This window comes from Callospermophilus lateralis, chromosome 1, assembly GCF_048772815.1.
Source record: "Callospermophilus lateralis isolate mCalLat2 chromosome 1, mCalLat2.hap1, whole genome shotgun sequence".
In the NCBI taxonomy this organism is placed as follows: domain Eukaryota; kingdom Metazoa; phylum Chordata; class Mammalia; order Rodentia; family Sciuridae; genus Callospermophilus; species Callospermophilus lateralis.
The window spans coordinates 53,472,919-53,489,755 of NC_135305.1; the positions used below are offsets into that span (position 1 = coordinate 53,472,919).

Genomic DNA, 16,837 nt, shown 5'->3' on the forward strand with positions numbered 1-16,837 from the left:
CTTATATTTAAGAAAAATTAATTTGCCCTGACATCCTCATACTAAAGCCCCTTTATCCTTATGTCTCTATATTATATTGATAAGTATGGAAATGTTTTGTAAAACTAGGACAAGAAAAGTTGTAGATTACAAAATGTTGCTTAAAAACTTGGTTGACTTATTCTTTCCCTAAATTGTAGTTATTCTGGAGTGTTAAATCTATTTTGGTAATTTGAATTTCATTGAAGTGGCAGGAAATTTCAGATAGTATTTTCTCCTCCAAAAATAGATAAAGAAAAATATGCTCCTAACTGTAAAAATAATAACAAGAATTGAAGTGAAGGTAAATCTTTTCCCACCTGAATGGAATTTTTCTGTGAGACTGACACTAATTTCTTAGGGTGCCAGATGGTATTCCGGAAGTGAGTGGCTTCTGGTAATCACACACCTGCATTCTTATCATTTCTCAACCTTCACACTTCTTCGTGAATCACTGGTCTTCAGACAGATTCAACACAGGTTAGACATTCTTGGAAAACTGAGAAGGCAGTAAGATTTCCTGCTTCCAGGGACCATCATGTTATGTTAAGCTTTACAACTGTCATCTAGACCATCTCAGGGGAGTAAACTTTTCTTAAGCCATTTTCATTTGTCAGGCCTTGTAAAGGGAAAGGAAGTATAATTGCAAAAGAATTCTTGGTTGTTTGACCAGACTTTTCATCTTCTTGGTTGACCTTCACAGATCTATTAAAAATCACCAACTTGAGAATCAAGTTTGTGAAACTGCATACTTTGGGAGATAACCTTTTGGATTCCAGAATGGAAATCAGGGAAAAGTACTACTATGCAGTTTATGATATGGTGGTCCGAGGAAATTGCTTCTGCTACGGCCATGCCAGCGAATGTGCCCCTGTGGATGGATTCAGTGAAGACGTGGAAGGAATGGTAAGTCAGTGTTCCTTGTGGCTTGCTCTTTTATACTAGTGATTTTAAAAGGCAAGATTTAGTCTTACCTTAAACCTTTCACATTTTTTTAGGGGGTTTTGTTTTCCAGGCTTAGGTTTCACCACTTTACCAGGTTGGTGGTTGATTGCTGATTTTCTCTTCAGTTTCTTGGACTGTGAGAATGTATGGACTGCTCATTTCACAAACCCTGAATGAATTTTTGTAATTTTTTGCTATAGGTTCTTGCTAAAGTAGATATTCTAGTCATCAAGGATTAAAAAATTGTCTAGATAACAATTTAGTTTGCCTTTACAGTAGGGAAGATTAAAAACCACAGGTATTCAGTCTTTATGCTAGAAAGCAGAAATTGATCCCAGTCCAAAGCAACTGGAAATTTAAACTCAGACCCATGGGATATCTTTAGAAATTTAAAGTTCAAGAAAAGTTTTCTTTGTATTTTTCTTCTAATTTCATTCCTTTTACACTTCCATGTTGTGTTTGTACTGTTATAAGTGTTTTAAAATTTGGAATTTGGGTGATTTGCCAAATATGTAGAAAGGGTTAGGGTATTCTAACCTAGTTAAGTAACTTCTGGGAAAATTCTTATAGACCCAGGGGATTTTAGTATCAGGATTCAGAAAATCACCTAAACCAACTGTTCTTGGTAGAAGAGACCAGAGATTGAGAACTTGGCTAAGGAGTCCTAGATAAGTGAATAACAGATGGGTATTCGGATTAGTGCTCCTGCCCTTCCCTTAGGGTTCCTGCCACCAAACTCCAGGCCTCCCTTGTTGAAGGGTGTGCCTTGCTTACTTAATGTCTTTTTGAAATTTGTTAATCCTTATTTTTTAAAAAAGGTTCAGGATTGAATGTATTCAACCGTATAAAAATTCTATCTTCCTTTTACTCCAGTTAGATGTTTCAGTGCATAAACAACTTGGATAATTTTGTTCTTATTGAGGTGCTGGGGATCAAACCCAGGGCCTCATGCATGCCAGGCAAGCCCTCTACCACTGAGCCACAACTTACTTAGATTTTTAACAGAGCCTGAAGGCAGGGATAGATATGTTACTGATCTTATAGTGTCTTTGAGAAAATGCCAGGTAGATTATGCAGTTACTTTCCAATGTAACAAATCTGCTACATAGCAAATGTCATGTTACTCTCATGGTGTCAGAGTATGTTGTCCTGTTTGCTCAGATACTATAGAGTCTCATGGTATGAGCTTTGAACCATTTTTCAGTTTATATAAAACCACTTTGTAGTGAGAGGACTTTTTATTTTCAGCTACCTTCAGTCTTGTCAGAGCAAGTCCAAAAGGGGCCTGTTAGTTCTGTTTCTGAATTCAGTTTTATAGAAACTAGTGTTAAGGTGAAATACCCATTACATACATATATGATGAGCAGAAATAGTTTATCATTTGCATGTCTCAGGAGTCCCAAGCATACATGTTTTATAGCCAAATAACATGAATAGTGCAACAAATTAGATTGTATCTTTCTGGGATTTTGTTTTCTGACTTAAAGGAAAAAAAATATTTGATTTTTAAATTTTTATTTTGGTTGAAAAAAGTGCTATGTCTAAAGTTGTTTTTTTGTTTTGTTTTGTTTTGTTTTTAAGCAAATAACTTTTTAAAAAATGGTTATCTGGGCTGAGCATGGTAATACAGCCTTAATCCCGGCTACTCTGGAGGCTCAGGCAGAAGGATCACAAGTTCAGCAACTTAGATCTTGTCTGAAAATAAAAAATAAAAAGGACTGGGATTTAGCTCAGTGGTAAAGCACCCCTGGTTCTAATTTCTAGCATCTCTCCCCCCAATTTATTTGGCCTTGTGGCAAAACTTGCAATAATATGAATTGGTCTCCAGATATAGTTCTGCATTGTGACTTTTGAAGTTTCTATTACAGTAGTTTTTTAAAAAAAATTCTTAAATAATTAGTTTGCTTTTTTAAATTAGCAAATTTTGTTTATCTGAGTTATTTTTATGGATGATAAAATACTGGGCATTATGTCATGGGAACTATTCTAGAGTGGGAATTATAGCCATCTACGAAATGGATAGAACTTGCTGGGAGAGGAAGAAGATAAAACGAGGAAACCCTCACTGTGGCAAGCTAGCAATTCATGTGGAAAGGGGTTTATATTTTCTATTGGTTGTGGAGACAGTTTGGCCATTAGTCTCTCTGACCTGACCTTGCTGGCCCCTGATTTTCAACTTTCAAGGTCCATGGACACTGCATGTGCAGGCATAATACAAAGGGCTTAAACTGTGAACTGTGCATGGATTTCTACCATGATTTGCCCTGGAGACCTGCCGAAGGTCGGAACAGCAATGCCTGTAAAAGTAAGTCTCAGCCCTGGGGAGGTTTTGAATCAATTGGGATTCCAGTTCTCTGGTTCACAGTGCCCAAACAGTGAGCTGTTTTGAAGAGGAAGAAAAGTTACACACTTCTCCCAGGCTCACCGTGATATTTCCAGGAGACCAATAGTATGCATTCAGTTAATTTAACAAAAATTACCATTTACTGAGCAGCCCCTCTGTGTTTGGCACTGACCCAGGAAGACTGAGTTGTTGTCCTTGATCTCATACCTGTTTTTAAGACAAGATGATATGAGGGAAAATGAAAGAAAAATATGGCATGATCGACCATTAAGGCCAGAGAGAGATGGAGTAGGGTTTTCAGCCTCAATTCTGTGCCAGCCAGCTGCGCCCTCTGGATAATTCCCAATGTTATTCTCTGTGCACAGGGGTACAGAAGTGTGAAGCAACACCCTTCCCACCTGCTCTGATTTCATTCACTTTTCCTCCCCTTTAAGAGAGTCCCTCTGCCCTCGCTAGGAAGAATGTTCTAAAAGTTCAGAAACCAGTGAAAGCTGGAGTGGTCACTGCTTTGTTAGCAGTTAGCACCCAGCTGGCCCTTGATGAGTGGTACTTGAGGTTGCTGGAGGAGAGGGACAGAGACGTCCCTCTGTAGAACGTCCTATGGCAGAGGCAAGTGGGGAAGCTGAGAGTGTAGAGCCCCAGGAGAACCAGACAAGAGCAGTTGGTATGCCCTTGTGTTGAGCATGAGTGAGATGATTGGAGCCACATTGGATAACTGCCAAAGAGGCTAGAGGAAGGAAATACATCTGAGAAGCTTGGCTAGATGGCTGTTAAACATACCCCAATTTTGTCGGGTGCGGTGGTATACGCCTTAATCCCAGTGACCCAGGAGGCTGAGGCAGGGGGACTGTAACTTTGAGGCCAGCCTCAGCAACTTAGTGAGGCCCTCAACAGTTTAGATCCTGTCCCAAAACAACAACAAAAAAAAAGGCTGGGGATGTAATTCCGTAGTAAAGTACCTCTGAGTTCTGTCCCCCAGTACCAAAAGCAAAACAAAATATAACATAACAAAATCTCAATTTTTACCAAAGAGCTTTACCTCTTTTACCAAAGAGACCTGATATGCTGGTAGGAATAGGGAAAAGGGAAAACGATACTTCGTACCATGTTGTTCCAAACAGGGAGTCCAAACAGGCTTTCCTAGGAATGTACCACCTTACGTCCTTTGGAGTACTTTCACCCCGTCCCGACCTGTGGGTACCCTCAGTGGACTGGCAGCTGTCCTTCTGATCATACGTTTCCAAGAGAATTTCCCTCAAGGGTTTTTCCTTTTTAGTAGTCCATTTTCTTTCACAGATAAATATGTTTGCTTCAGAGAGTTCACATTTTTAGTTTCCAACCTGATTTAGGGTTTGAACCAGTATCATTAGTGGGACTATGCCTTCTTGTTGATTGCTCTTCTGTCTGAACTCAGTTCCTGGTTTCCTACATGAGCCTATTCCTGCAGACTCTGTTGATAAGTGGCTTAAACGTCTTTTCTTTACATTCGTCTTGTTATACAGAGTGTAACTGCAACGAACATTCCAGTTCATGCCACTTTGACATGGCCGTCTTCCTGGCCACTGGGAACGTCAGCGGGGGAGTGTGTGATGATTGTCAGCACAACACCATGGGACGAAACTGTGAGCAGTGCAAACCGTTTTACTACCAGCACCCGGAGAGGGATATCCGAGATCCTAATCTCTGCGAAAGTATGTGGGGATATATCACATTGGGACCTACTTTAGGTTAGGTTAGGACCTACTTTCACATGGAATTGTCTTAGTAACATCCCTCTCTGAGCTCAGTATGAGCAACAGGCCAAGCATGGTTAGTTTAGTTGCTTCCTGGGCTATTGGGAGTGGAATTTACTTGATAGTTGAACCTTCTTTGGTTTATTTTTGTGAGATTTTGAGGGTAGAAGGGAACAGTGTATTTATATAACAATACATTGTGTTTTCTGGTCCATTTAACCTGCTCCTTTTTCTTCTTCTTAGAATGTACATGTGACCCAGCAGGTTCTCAGAATGAGGGAATCTGTGACAGTTACACTGATTTTTCTGCTGGTCTCATTGCTGGTCAGTGTCGGTGTAAATTGCATGTGGAAGGAGAACATTGTGATATTTGCAAAGAAGGTTTCTATGACTTAAGTGCTGAAGATCCATTTGGTTGTAAATGTAAGTCTGTTTAGTAAGAAGTTTGGGAGTTCTCCCATGTACCCAATTCCCATTTTACTTTGTAATTCTAAAACCAAACAGTGACTTTGGACTTACTTTGTGTGTTTTTTTGCCTCACTTTGTCTTTAATAAAGCTTGTGCTTGCAACCCTCTGGGAACGATTCCTGGCGGAAATCCTTGTGATTCTGAGACTGGTTACTGCTACTGTAAGCGTCTGGTGACAGGACAGCATTGTGACCAGTGTCTGGTAGGTAAATCCTAATCACATGGGATGAACAGTTAGTGAACATGACATGTTTTAATAGAGAACGCTTTTTACCATCATGGAGTCTACCAGTACCCCTTATGTGTTAATGTTGACACAAGTAGAACGTTCACAATATAGGAATTACTAGTGAATAATTTGACAAGATGTTCACAGTTAAAATTATAAAATAAAGCCATAGTGAAATACCACTTTTACAGGCAAACTAGTAAGTTTTTGAAAATGAGAATACTTGCTGTTAGTGAGGACATAATGAGGGCTCACACTTGTTTGTTGCTGATAGAAATGCAGACTGGTTCATACTCTGGAAAGCATTTTGGAGCTACATCTCAGTAGCCTGTGGAAATGTGCATACCCCTTGACCCACTAATCCCACTTCTGGGAATCTGTCCTAATGAAATAATCACCAAATTGGACAAAGATTATTCACAGGACTCACTGCCTCTTTATTAATCATGGCAGAAGACTTGGGAACAAGAGTGGGAAAATAATTAAGTAAATTTGGAGATTTCCATACAGTGCTAAATTGATTGCTGTTGAAAATGACAATATCATGAGGAAATGCTTCTGCTGGTTAACAGAAAAACACAGGGCATGAATAATGTCCTGATTATGTAGGAAAAAATATCCAACAAGAAAAACAAAATATGGAAGGAAATACACAAAAAAGTTCACCAAAAACGATTGAATGGGTTTTTGTTGTTTTTGCTTGATGCTTGAGATCCATTTGGTTATAAATGTAAGTCTCAATGGTAGAGGGCTTTATTCTAGCACATGCAAACCCGGGGCTTTGCATGTGTCAGACAGGCTTTGCATGAGCTACATGCCTAGCCTTGGGTGGAGTAATCCTGAGGACAGTTTAAAAACATTATTCTGCATTTTCTATGGTATTCTTACATTTATCACCATTAAAAAATGTATTTGTATATAATCCTGATAGATTATAAATAGATTTCTGGGAGTCTGATTTAAATTGGTAAGTTTTTGTTTGTTTTGGGTAACCTGGGATTGAACTCAGGGGTGCTTAACCCCTGAGCCATATCCCCAACCCTTTTTATTTTTTTATTGAGACAGGGTCTCATTGGTTGCTTACATTCTTGCTAAGTTGCTGAGTCTGGCTTCAATCCTCCTGCTTCAGCCTCCTAAACCACTAGGATTACAGTTATATGTCACCATGCCCAGCTTGGGTAGCCTCTTTTTAATCTGCTCATTTTTGAGGTTTAGAAATCATCTTCCCCGATAGATACTGTCCCATTTCTTTCTTTCTTTTTTTTTTCCCATTTCAAATGCCTCAAAGACTTTATGGTCTCCTCACCCTCCAGTTGTGAGAAGAATCTATGTAGTCTTTCCACACAGGTGAATCCTTGAAGGGCTTTCCTGGTGGGATTTATGACAAACTGAACTGAGGGAAAATTAAAGTCCTGCCAAATATTTGCTGTGACTTACTGCCAGCATAATTCAAATGAAGAAAATTGGTATCTGTACTGCTTACTCATTAATTGCACAAAGAAAAGGAGTCTGATGTGATCCTATCATGTGATTACCTATAATCCTCTGCCTCCTGTGACCTGCAAACTTGGCTTCATTATTTGAGAATGTCTCTTCTGTCAGCTTTCTTTGGTGGAAAAACCAAAACCACGCTGTGACTTGTTCCTTGTGGTGTGTTGTGCAGCGCCAGGAACCCACCTTTACTCTTTTCACCTTTTCTGTTCTGCAGCCACAGCACTGGGGCTTGAGCAATGATCTGGATGGCTGTCGACCTTGTGACTGTGACTTCGGGGGAGCATTCAACAACAGGTGAGTGGAGCTCCACTTTGTGCTTTTAACCACAGTCACTGAGGCAGGTTAGCACATCTGGGAGCAGCCTGAGTGTCTATTTACTCTTAAGCTATACAGAGTATGTCCATCTTTGGTTTTAATACCTGGTAATTATTGGTACCTGCAGTCTCAGTATTTTCAATATTTTATTACAGGATCTAGCTTTGAAACCTTCTAGTATACTTGCATTACTTGAGTTTTTATGGTGGTGTTTTCCTTTTCAGTATTTTTCATCAATGGAAGCCATGTATGCCCATGGTTAAAAAAAAAAAAAATTAAGTTCAGAAAGGTATAAAGTGAAAAGTGTTTCTTTTCTTGTTCTCACTTTCAATTTTCTTCTAAGCACTGCCTAGAAGTACCACTATGAGCAGCTTCTTATATCTCCCTAGAAATTAATAGTTTAATATGCTTGTTAAAATTGATATTCTATAATGCACCAATAAAACATGGAAAAGATTGATATTCCTTCTCATTTCTTTTAAAATGACATGTTAAGTTTTAGTAATTTTTTTTTTTTTTTTGGACAGATGAATTCAAAGAAAATCATGAACTCCTTGTTTTCTACTTTTATTCAGGGTTTTAAAAAAGAAACGTGTGTATTATATTCTGAAACTTGGTCTTTTTCATCTGTAGAACCTTTTCCATATCAGCCTGTATTCATCTACCTCTTTCTTTTCAATAGCTCTTTGGCACTTTAACATGTGAAAATGCCATGGCTTATTTATTTTCATATTTTTCCCTTTTAAAAATGTTACAGTGAATATACTTGCTATCTTGACGAACGTTTGGAGATTTTTCTGTAGACCAGGTTACCATCGATGGAAGTGCCAAGTCAAAGTACATGCACATTTTTTTATTTTAATAGAGAATGTCAGGTTGTTCCAGGCAGATTATACCAGTTGACTTTCCAGCCAGAGGATTATAAAAGTACCTTTTCCCCATCCCCAGAAACAGCTGATATCATTAAACATTTTATTTTTTTGCCAATCTAACAGATGGAAAACAGATTCTTTTACATGGAGAATCTTTTTATTTTCTTTCTTTCTTTCTTTCTTTTTTTTTTTTGGTAGCTTCCAAATCCAAAAATAAAAACTATGTATAGTAATTCTTTAGTTACAAAAATATGCCAGTATTTCTTGAGTAGAAGGAACATGAAGCTCTACCAAAAATTATAATACACATTTGGCAAGGTGCTCAATTTGTGGGAGTTTAATACACCGCCTTTGAGCCCCAGAGAATTTTGGTCTCTCACTGGATCAGAGTCAGAACATCTGGTGAAGTCAGTGTAAGTGATGGCTGAGAGACTCAACAGATGTTCCCTTGTCATCCTGAATCTCCCCTTGGAGAACATGCTGAATTCATTGAGCAAGCTTCTTGGACTCAAAACTCAGTTCTCTTACAAGGTCATTTCCCAACACCATAGTAGTCTACTGGGAAGGAATGAGATGTTTGGGGTCGCAAGAACATGTTCTGTTTGGCCTCTTTATTTGGGTTTGTTCCATTGTACATTGTGCTGCAGACTCAGTATGGCCTGTAGTCTCTGTAACTCCAGCGAGAGTTTCTGTTCTTAGAAAACATCCAGGGAATAAGTCAAAAGCAGGAAAAAAGATTAACTGCTGTCTGCTTGTGGAATCCCTTCTCTGACTCCTTTGTGGCTCCTGAAGGTTATTGATTCCTTTAGCAACTGATTCCTCCATAGAGAGCTGTCCTCACTCCCATAGCCCTCCTTGAGCCAATGGAAGTAGCCTACGTATTTCTCCAAATTATGTCCTAAACTCAGGAATGTCCTATGTTCCTTTACCCTAAGTGCTTTGTTTTTTACACTCCTTCCTCTTTTTCTCTGTTCCACGCACATTTCCTGCATGTCTCCACCCACACGCTGTCCCTGGCTACCCTTCAATGTCTCCTGCAAAACTTAATAAAATCCAGAATGTGTTCATCGAAAGTTTGTGAAACAAAAAAATTTTAGTCAAAGATTTTAAAGCAGGTAGTCCTCTGATTGACAAGACTTGCCAGCCTTTAAAGACCCACCCTTTAAAGATGTCTTCCAGTCCTGCTACTCTATTGGTCTCTAGAGGTGTTTGTCTTCCCCAGTGTTTTCCCCTAAGAGGAATTTCTCTACATGTCTCCGAGGTCCCATCTTCTAAAGCACTGCTCCTACTAGGAGACTGTGGTGTGTCAGTGGAACTCAGAAAACATCTGCTGGGTGTTTGATTTGGAGTAAGAACTCATAAATACCTTTTACCTGACAGAATTCCTTCACTTGCCTCAGACACATAGTAGGTATTAACTAAATGCCAATTGAGTAAAGGAATCTGAGAAACTAAACAGTTTTTAAGATGGAGTGAGTAATCACGCACTCCTTAGGCAATCTCTAAATGTGATCCTCAACAATCCCTAGTTACTTAAGCCAGGGACAGAATGAAGTCATTTGAAGTTTTCCACATTTAAAAATGTATTTCGAGCCAAATGGATTTTTGATGGTACAGTAAAAGCTTAGTGATCGTGTCTATTCAGTCCACTGCTAATCTGAAATTTTTAATATTTAAAGAAGATCTAATTTAAGTAATATAATTCAAGCCAGGTTAAAGAAATTTTGCCTGGCAGATGGCCTGCTTTATTAAATAAGAATTAGTGGCAGTGGTTGCTAGGTAAACAGTATGTTCAGAAACATTGAAAAAGATAAACATCTTTACAGCATTCTTCAAAATTGTTTCCTTAATTAAACTTAGGCCCTCCATATCTGGCTTGAGCACCCACCACTTTGGGGGAGATTTCTGCTTCTTATACTGATGCTCTAGCCCTCTCTCAGTGTTTCAGCAGCACCTTATTTTTGCATCTCTTTACCACCTTTTACTCTGTTTTGTGTTACAACTTTGTTTAAAAGGTCTCTAGACAGACAGTGTAGTTTTTACTTCTCCCATGGCACTCAGCACAATGCTCAATAAATGAGTGACTCAAAGTTATCGACTTTGAAACCAGAGCAGAATAAATAGAATAAAATAGACATTTTCATCAGTGTATTAAATGATTATGGTTCATCTAATCCTTTACCAATTGCCCTGATGTGGACATAAAGGGATACTAGAAACAGCTCCTACCAATTAGAAAGTATAGTTGGGATGATAGGGTGATGCTGCCCCGGAAAGAATGGGTGGTTTTGTTGATAATCAGGGTGGAACCAACTCTTAATTGAAATCAGACGTATGGAGGAGTTGACAGTATTGAGCTATTAGGTGGCTATCATTATGAATGATGCTTTCTGTACTTTAATTTTTTCCACCTAATTCCTTAGTAATAGGGAAAAGTTGAAATTGTATTTTCCTTGCACATGACTGTTTAAATTAAAATTTAAAAACTCTTCCAAAAAAATTTTAAATGCTGCTAATTTTTATATTTATGAGAAGTCTCTGTTGTTTTAAAAAAAATCTGTCTTCACCTATTGGAAAAACATAGGGCCTATATTAGTTTTACTATTGCTTCTATAATAAATTACCACACTTTAGTGGCTAAAAACATATAAATTTGTTATTTTACACTTCAGGTCAGTCTCAGCAGACTAAAAGCAAGTTGTCTATGGGGCCATATGGCATTCTAAGGGCTGTAGTAAGGGAGAATTTGTTTCCTGCTTATGGTGGTTGTTGGCAGAGTCCAGTTTCTTGCAGTCATAGAATGAGGTTTCCATTTTCTTGCTGGCTGTCATCTAAGGGCCATTCCCAGCCTCTAGAAGCTGCTCAGGGCCCTTGCCTCTATCTTAAAGCCAGCCATGGTGGGTCAGATCCTGGCTTACTTCTCTGCCTGCCTCTCCCACCTTTCAGAACTCATGTGCTGAGATGGAGCCCACACAGATAATCCACGATAATCTCCTTATTTCAAAGTTCTTAACCTTAAAGACATCTGTAAAGTCCCTTTTGCCATATCCACAGATTCCAGAGAAGAGGATATAGACATCTTTGGAGGCTGACAGTGCCTACCCCAGAGTATTATTTATTTTGTCATTATTCTATCTTACTGATTCAATGACTTGAACCTGTTTTTATTTTACAAGGAGACTGGTGGAACATGCAATATTAAAAAGTATACCGTTTCTATCACATGTGATTTTTGTTATTACTTGAACACCAGAAAGTGTCTCACTGTGGATAAGATCAGATTTGAGCACCAGTCGTGAAAACTGATGAAGATTAGGTGGGTGGGGAGGGCCTTCTAGCTGAGAGGAAAAGGAGGTAAAGACATAGACAGGAATGGGGGTGGCACGGTGACGATCTGGTCTGATCTTGGCCATCTCTGCTCACTTTCCTCCATCATGCTCTTTGTTCTTGTCATTCCTGCCTCTGCCCACCTCCCCCCATGTCAACCTGTCAAAAATCCTTTTTTTTTTTTGTACCAGGGATTGAACCCAGTGGGGCTTTACCTACCACTAAGCCACATCCCTAGCCCATTTTTTGAGTATTTATTTTGAGACAGGGCCCCTAGGTTCCTGAGGCTGGCTTTGAACTTGCATTCCTTTTGCCTCAGCCTCTGGACTCACTGGGATTATAGTCTGCGCCCACACCCCACTATTATCAAAAATCCTTTTCAAATTTCAGTGCCACAGCTTTCCTGAAGCCTCTCAGTCTCCTCAGTTGGATGAACTGTATCTTCCTCCATACCCAGAGTGCTTTGCTGGTGGTTCTGCAGAGTTCTTACTACATTGGTTAATTACTTTATTGTTTATCTCCCCAGTTAGACTATAAATTCCTTAGGACATGCATCCCTATCTGCCCCATTTCTCTTTCTGCATATCATTTAGTGAGGGAGAATGGACTTACCAAGGAAGTTTAAGGATTGGTTCAGAAAGTTGACAATGTGAGGGTATTGGTGCCAGGAAGCACAGCTTCCAAGGCCAATATTTGCTCAGTAAATATTTGTTGAAGAGTATGAGGAGTGTGGCTCCTCTGAAAGCTAAGCATGGGTCTTGGAAAGAGAAGCAGTTGTTTTCAGTGACTGGGTTGTGGAAGCTGCAGAAAGGCAGGCAGAGGCTTCACAACTTGATATAATAAGATCCAGGGAAACAACTGTGGGTTTTGTGAAAAGATGAAAACAGTGCCACCGGAAGGCAGGTTGGGTGGTGGTTGACTGGACAAACCGAGCAGAAGATGGAGAAGAGTTGAGAAGTCAATTTAAGAAACTGCTACAGTAAACAGGCTAAGACCGTCACAGTGACAACAGGAAGAGTCTGCTAGGTTAAGAGATGATTTGAAATAAGGTTTGAATATTGGAATAAAGAAAAGAGAAGGTTATATCTGACTTGCACCAACAGAAAAATTTAAACTCTTCTGACAGAAGTAGTAGAGGTGAGGATAAGAAGTTGGTGTGAAAGCGAAGGACAGTTTGGGACAAGATGAATTAGTGCAGAGGGCAGTTGGGCAAACCATGGCAATGTCTCACCCGTGGCTGGAAATACAGAAACAAGCACAGCAGAGTCGGGGTGCCAGGAGCTGTAGGGGCAGGTAGAACCACAAGAAGGAGCTCACTGAAGCAGTCATTGTGACCTAGAGCCCTGCTCATCAAAGATGGTGATTCACATCTGTCACAAAGTCACCAAGATGTGCAATGGCAGGGCAGTGTGAGGCAAATTCGACTCTCCTGGAGTTGCCTCACTGGGAGCTGTGCCTCATGGAAGGCAGCCTGGGAGTCTGCCGGGCCTCTTCAGCCTTGCCTCCATTTCCTGTCTCTTGTGATTGCTCCTGAAGGGATCTAGTTGTTTTCTTCTTTAATGGTTCGTGTTTTGGTCATTTGTTTCCTTGGTAAACATCTGCGGGGGAGGAAAAGAGGATTTCTTTTGTCCATATGATGTAATGTCTGATGGCTGAATTTCTGAAAAATGGCTGTTGGTGGCAGCCTGTGCCAAGAGCGCTGATTCCTAATGGGAACAGGCTTTCCTCTCCTGGGAACTGGCCATAGGGTGTTAAGGATTCCTGTTTCTGTGGGATAGTGACATGACATGCAGGAAGAGGACTTCTGAATTGTGACGGCCATTTGGGACATTTTAAACAAGCCTCTGAGTGTTACAGATTCCTGTGATAATTGATTTCGGGTGAACTTTGGGATGACAAAGAAAAAAGGGATCTCTGAGAATGGGTTACTTTAGTAACAATTTCAAACCACAGCTTAACTCTTTTTTTTTTGTCCTGGGGATTGAACGGAGGGGTACTTAACCACTGAGCCACATCCCCAGCACTTTTTATATTTTATTTTGAGATGAGGTCTCACTAAGTTACCTAGAGCCTCCCTAAATTGCTGAGCCTGGCTTTGAACTTGTGATCCTCCTAACTCTGCCTCCCAAGTAGCTGGGATTACAGGCGTGCAATATCGAACCTAGCACAGATTAAATTTTAATGGAGTAAATATGGTTGCATGTAATTTGGGTTTTAGGCTCCAGTGGTGATGGGGAAACTAAGGTAAGGCCCTGTTCAGACCCTCAAGGAGTTAGAGAAATAAGGGGTTAGAGAAATCTGTCAGTAATATGCTGTAAGGAAGAAAGCAACATGTCTTAAGAACAATATAGTTAAGGAACAATTAAAACCTCAGAAATCACCACTTGAGAATGGTGGAGGGAATGAAATAGAATGTGGATAAAGGGATAGGAGTTGAGTGAGGCTCTGGAAACTGGAGATTTGAAGACCCAGTGCTTCAATTTAGTGAATTCCTACTCTGACGAGCTTTGTTTTAGATGTTGAAGATACAGGAGTAAAAGAGACATTGTTCCTCCCTTAAGGAGGTGATGACATGAGAGGAAGTTCATTTTATGGAGGAAATTCATTTTATGGAATGGGGGCTGGTGGTCAGGAAATGCCACTGCAAAGTTGGTTTGTGAGTTGAATTTTTAAACAACACGTGGATCTTTGCTAGGGATTAAGGGGAAAGGACCTTCAGGCTGGAGGAACAGCATAAGCAAAGGGAAGGAGACTTGAGTCACATAGTGCATTCGAGAAACTGCAAGTAGTTGAGTGTGGTGGGAGAGATGAGGCTGGAGAGGTGCAGAACAGCAGATTATGGAAGGTGCAGAGTACACCTTCCCAAGGCCACTGTGATGTGACTCGGTTGATAAGTTCCAAACCTGGCAATGAGGATTCCAGTTAGACTTATTGCCTTTGCTTTTGGGAAAGAGAAGCAAAGTTTAGCATGATCAGTAGAAAAGAAGAAGACAGACATAAGATGCAAAGAGGTAAGGTCACAGAATTTGATTCTTATTTGTATATGAAGAAGTAATCTGTAGAATACCTTCTAAATTTCCAACTTAGTTGACTCAGTGGGCATAGTGGGGAGCAAGAGTGCCTTCACCCCAGTAGAAAACATGGAGGGATTGAGTGTTGCCATTTTGGACCCTTTCATGTGGGGTGCCTCTGGGATAATCAAGTTGGAGGTGTCCTTCAGGGAGTTGGATATTTGGGTCTGAGGCTCAGGAAAGAGCTCACAGTTGGATATAAGCAAAACAGAAAAGATACCAAAGCAAGAAAGTGTGTGATGTCTATAGAAAATCTCTACATGGTGGAGCATAAGTGAAGACAGAGAGGTAAAACTGAAAAGAGGTTTCATTGTCATGCTTTAGAGTTTGGGACTCATTCACAGGCATTATTTTTTCCCTCACATATTTTTGTTTTGTGAAGGAAATAAAATTCTACATAAACCTCTTACCTCCTGTAATGTTTAATGGCAAATACAGAACAGCTTCCAGTGAACCAATTCATGTGTATGGCCAACACAGCTGACCTGCTCTTCCTCCCCAGTTGCTCTGCGGAGTCGGGCCAGTGCTCCTGTCGACCTCACATGATCGGAAGGCAGTGTGACGGGGTGGAATCTGGGTACTACTTTACCACCTTGGATCACTACCTCTATGAAGCAGAGGAAGCCAGTTTGGGGCCTGTAAGTAGAGGGGTACATGGCAGGTTGGCAAAGCAGCATTATAAGGGGGGTTATGATGTAAATGTCTCGGCATGGAGGTCATTGAAGAAGCATTTTTGTAGCTTTTGTCAGCACAAAATATGGGTGTGGACATGCCTTATTGAAAACAGTCTAAATTTAAAGCTGAGTCAGTCTGTCATTCACAAATAAGACTTTGGAGCATTCACTAATAAGGCTTTTGGCTGGTGTGTTTAAGAAATTTGTCTTTGTAAGGAAAAGTCTTCCTCCATTCTTCTCTCTTTGTGTGCTCCAAAATTATATCTGACATCATATATACTTAAAATGTATGTCTAGACTTCAGCTGAAATGGCTGAAGCGGTTGGAGTCTGGCTGGGCATTTTTATCCACATGATCTCTCCAAGCAGGTCTCTTGAGCTTCCTGCTAGCTTGGTAGGGTGAGGACAGCGAGACTTCTTCACCTGGCCTCTGGCTTCCAGGAAGGAGGAAGCAGAAGCTGCCAGATCTCTTGAAGCCTGGACTCAGAAGTCCCAGAATATCATTTCCTGACATCCTATTGGTCACACAGCCAACTAAGTCTCATAGAGCATAATGTAGTTGGTGTCTCTTGATGGTTAAAGCTGCTTACAGATAGGGGAATAAAAGAATTGATGGTGGCTACCTATGGAGATGACCAACCACAGGTATTATCTAACAACCTTGTGAACAGGACATCAGAAATGACTTAGTAATTAGCAAGTGCTCATCAGCATATTGAGTTTATTTCCTTGTACTTAGAGCCTGAAACTAATGCCAATGAGACAGAAATAACTCCATTAGACATTGGACTGACTAGCCTTGTGGAGACTCCGAAGATGACTCCATCCCTCCTAGACTTGCTTGTCATTTTGAGTTCCATCCCCAATGTCCCAAGACTTCCAACCACAAAACTAAAAAGAAACTAATTACCTGCTTATATATCAAAAACTCTATACAACCTACTGGGAAATTTGTGTCTGAAGAACAGATATGAGAGTCATGGTTTTGAATCTTTGGGTGGCTTTGGATTTCTTTGGCTGTGAAGTGAAATTGAATTCCACTGCATATAAAGCATAGCACTGTTCCCCTTGTTTCCCAGGGAGTCAGTGTGGTGGAACGGCAGTATATCCCAGACCGGATTCCATCCTGGACTGGAGCTGGCTTTGTCCGAGTGCCCGAGGGGGCTTATTTGGAGTTCTTCATTGACAACATACCATATTCCATGGAGTATGACATCCTAATTCGCTATGAGCCACAGGTGAGGAACCACCCCGGTGGACTGTGGGGGAGGGGGGCGGAGGGAGGTGTTGGTGGAAAACAGAATTTTTAATGGGGACTTCAAGTTTCTGTGAAATCTGTGGTTTGTTT

General features: G+C 40.3%; 1 protein-coding gene across 1 annotated transcript in view; it reads left to right on the top strand.

The window, feature by feature from the left end:
* Positions 1–16,837, top strand: part of Lamb1 (laminin subunit beta 1) — a 69,055-nt gene that overhangs the window by 16,475 nt on the left and 35,743 nt on the right. The window contains exons 8-15 of the mRNA XM_076834453.2: positions 722–924; positions 3,148–3,268; positions 4,810–4,998; positions 5,284–5,463; positions 5,598–5,710; positions 7,446–7,525; positions 15,319–15,454; positions 16,569–16,727. Of these exons, the coding sequence (XP_076690568.2) occupies positions 722–924; positions 3,148–3,268; positions 4,810–4,998; positions 5,284–5,463; positions 5,598–5,710; positions 7,446–7,525; positions 15,319–15,454; positions 16,569–16,727 (1,181 nt within the window). The remainder of the gene's footprint in view (positions 1–721; positions 925–3,147; positions 3,269–4,809; positions 4,999–5,283; positions 5,464–5,597; positions 5,711–7,445; positions 7,526–15,318; positions 15,455–16,568; positions 16,728–16,837) is intronic.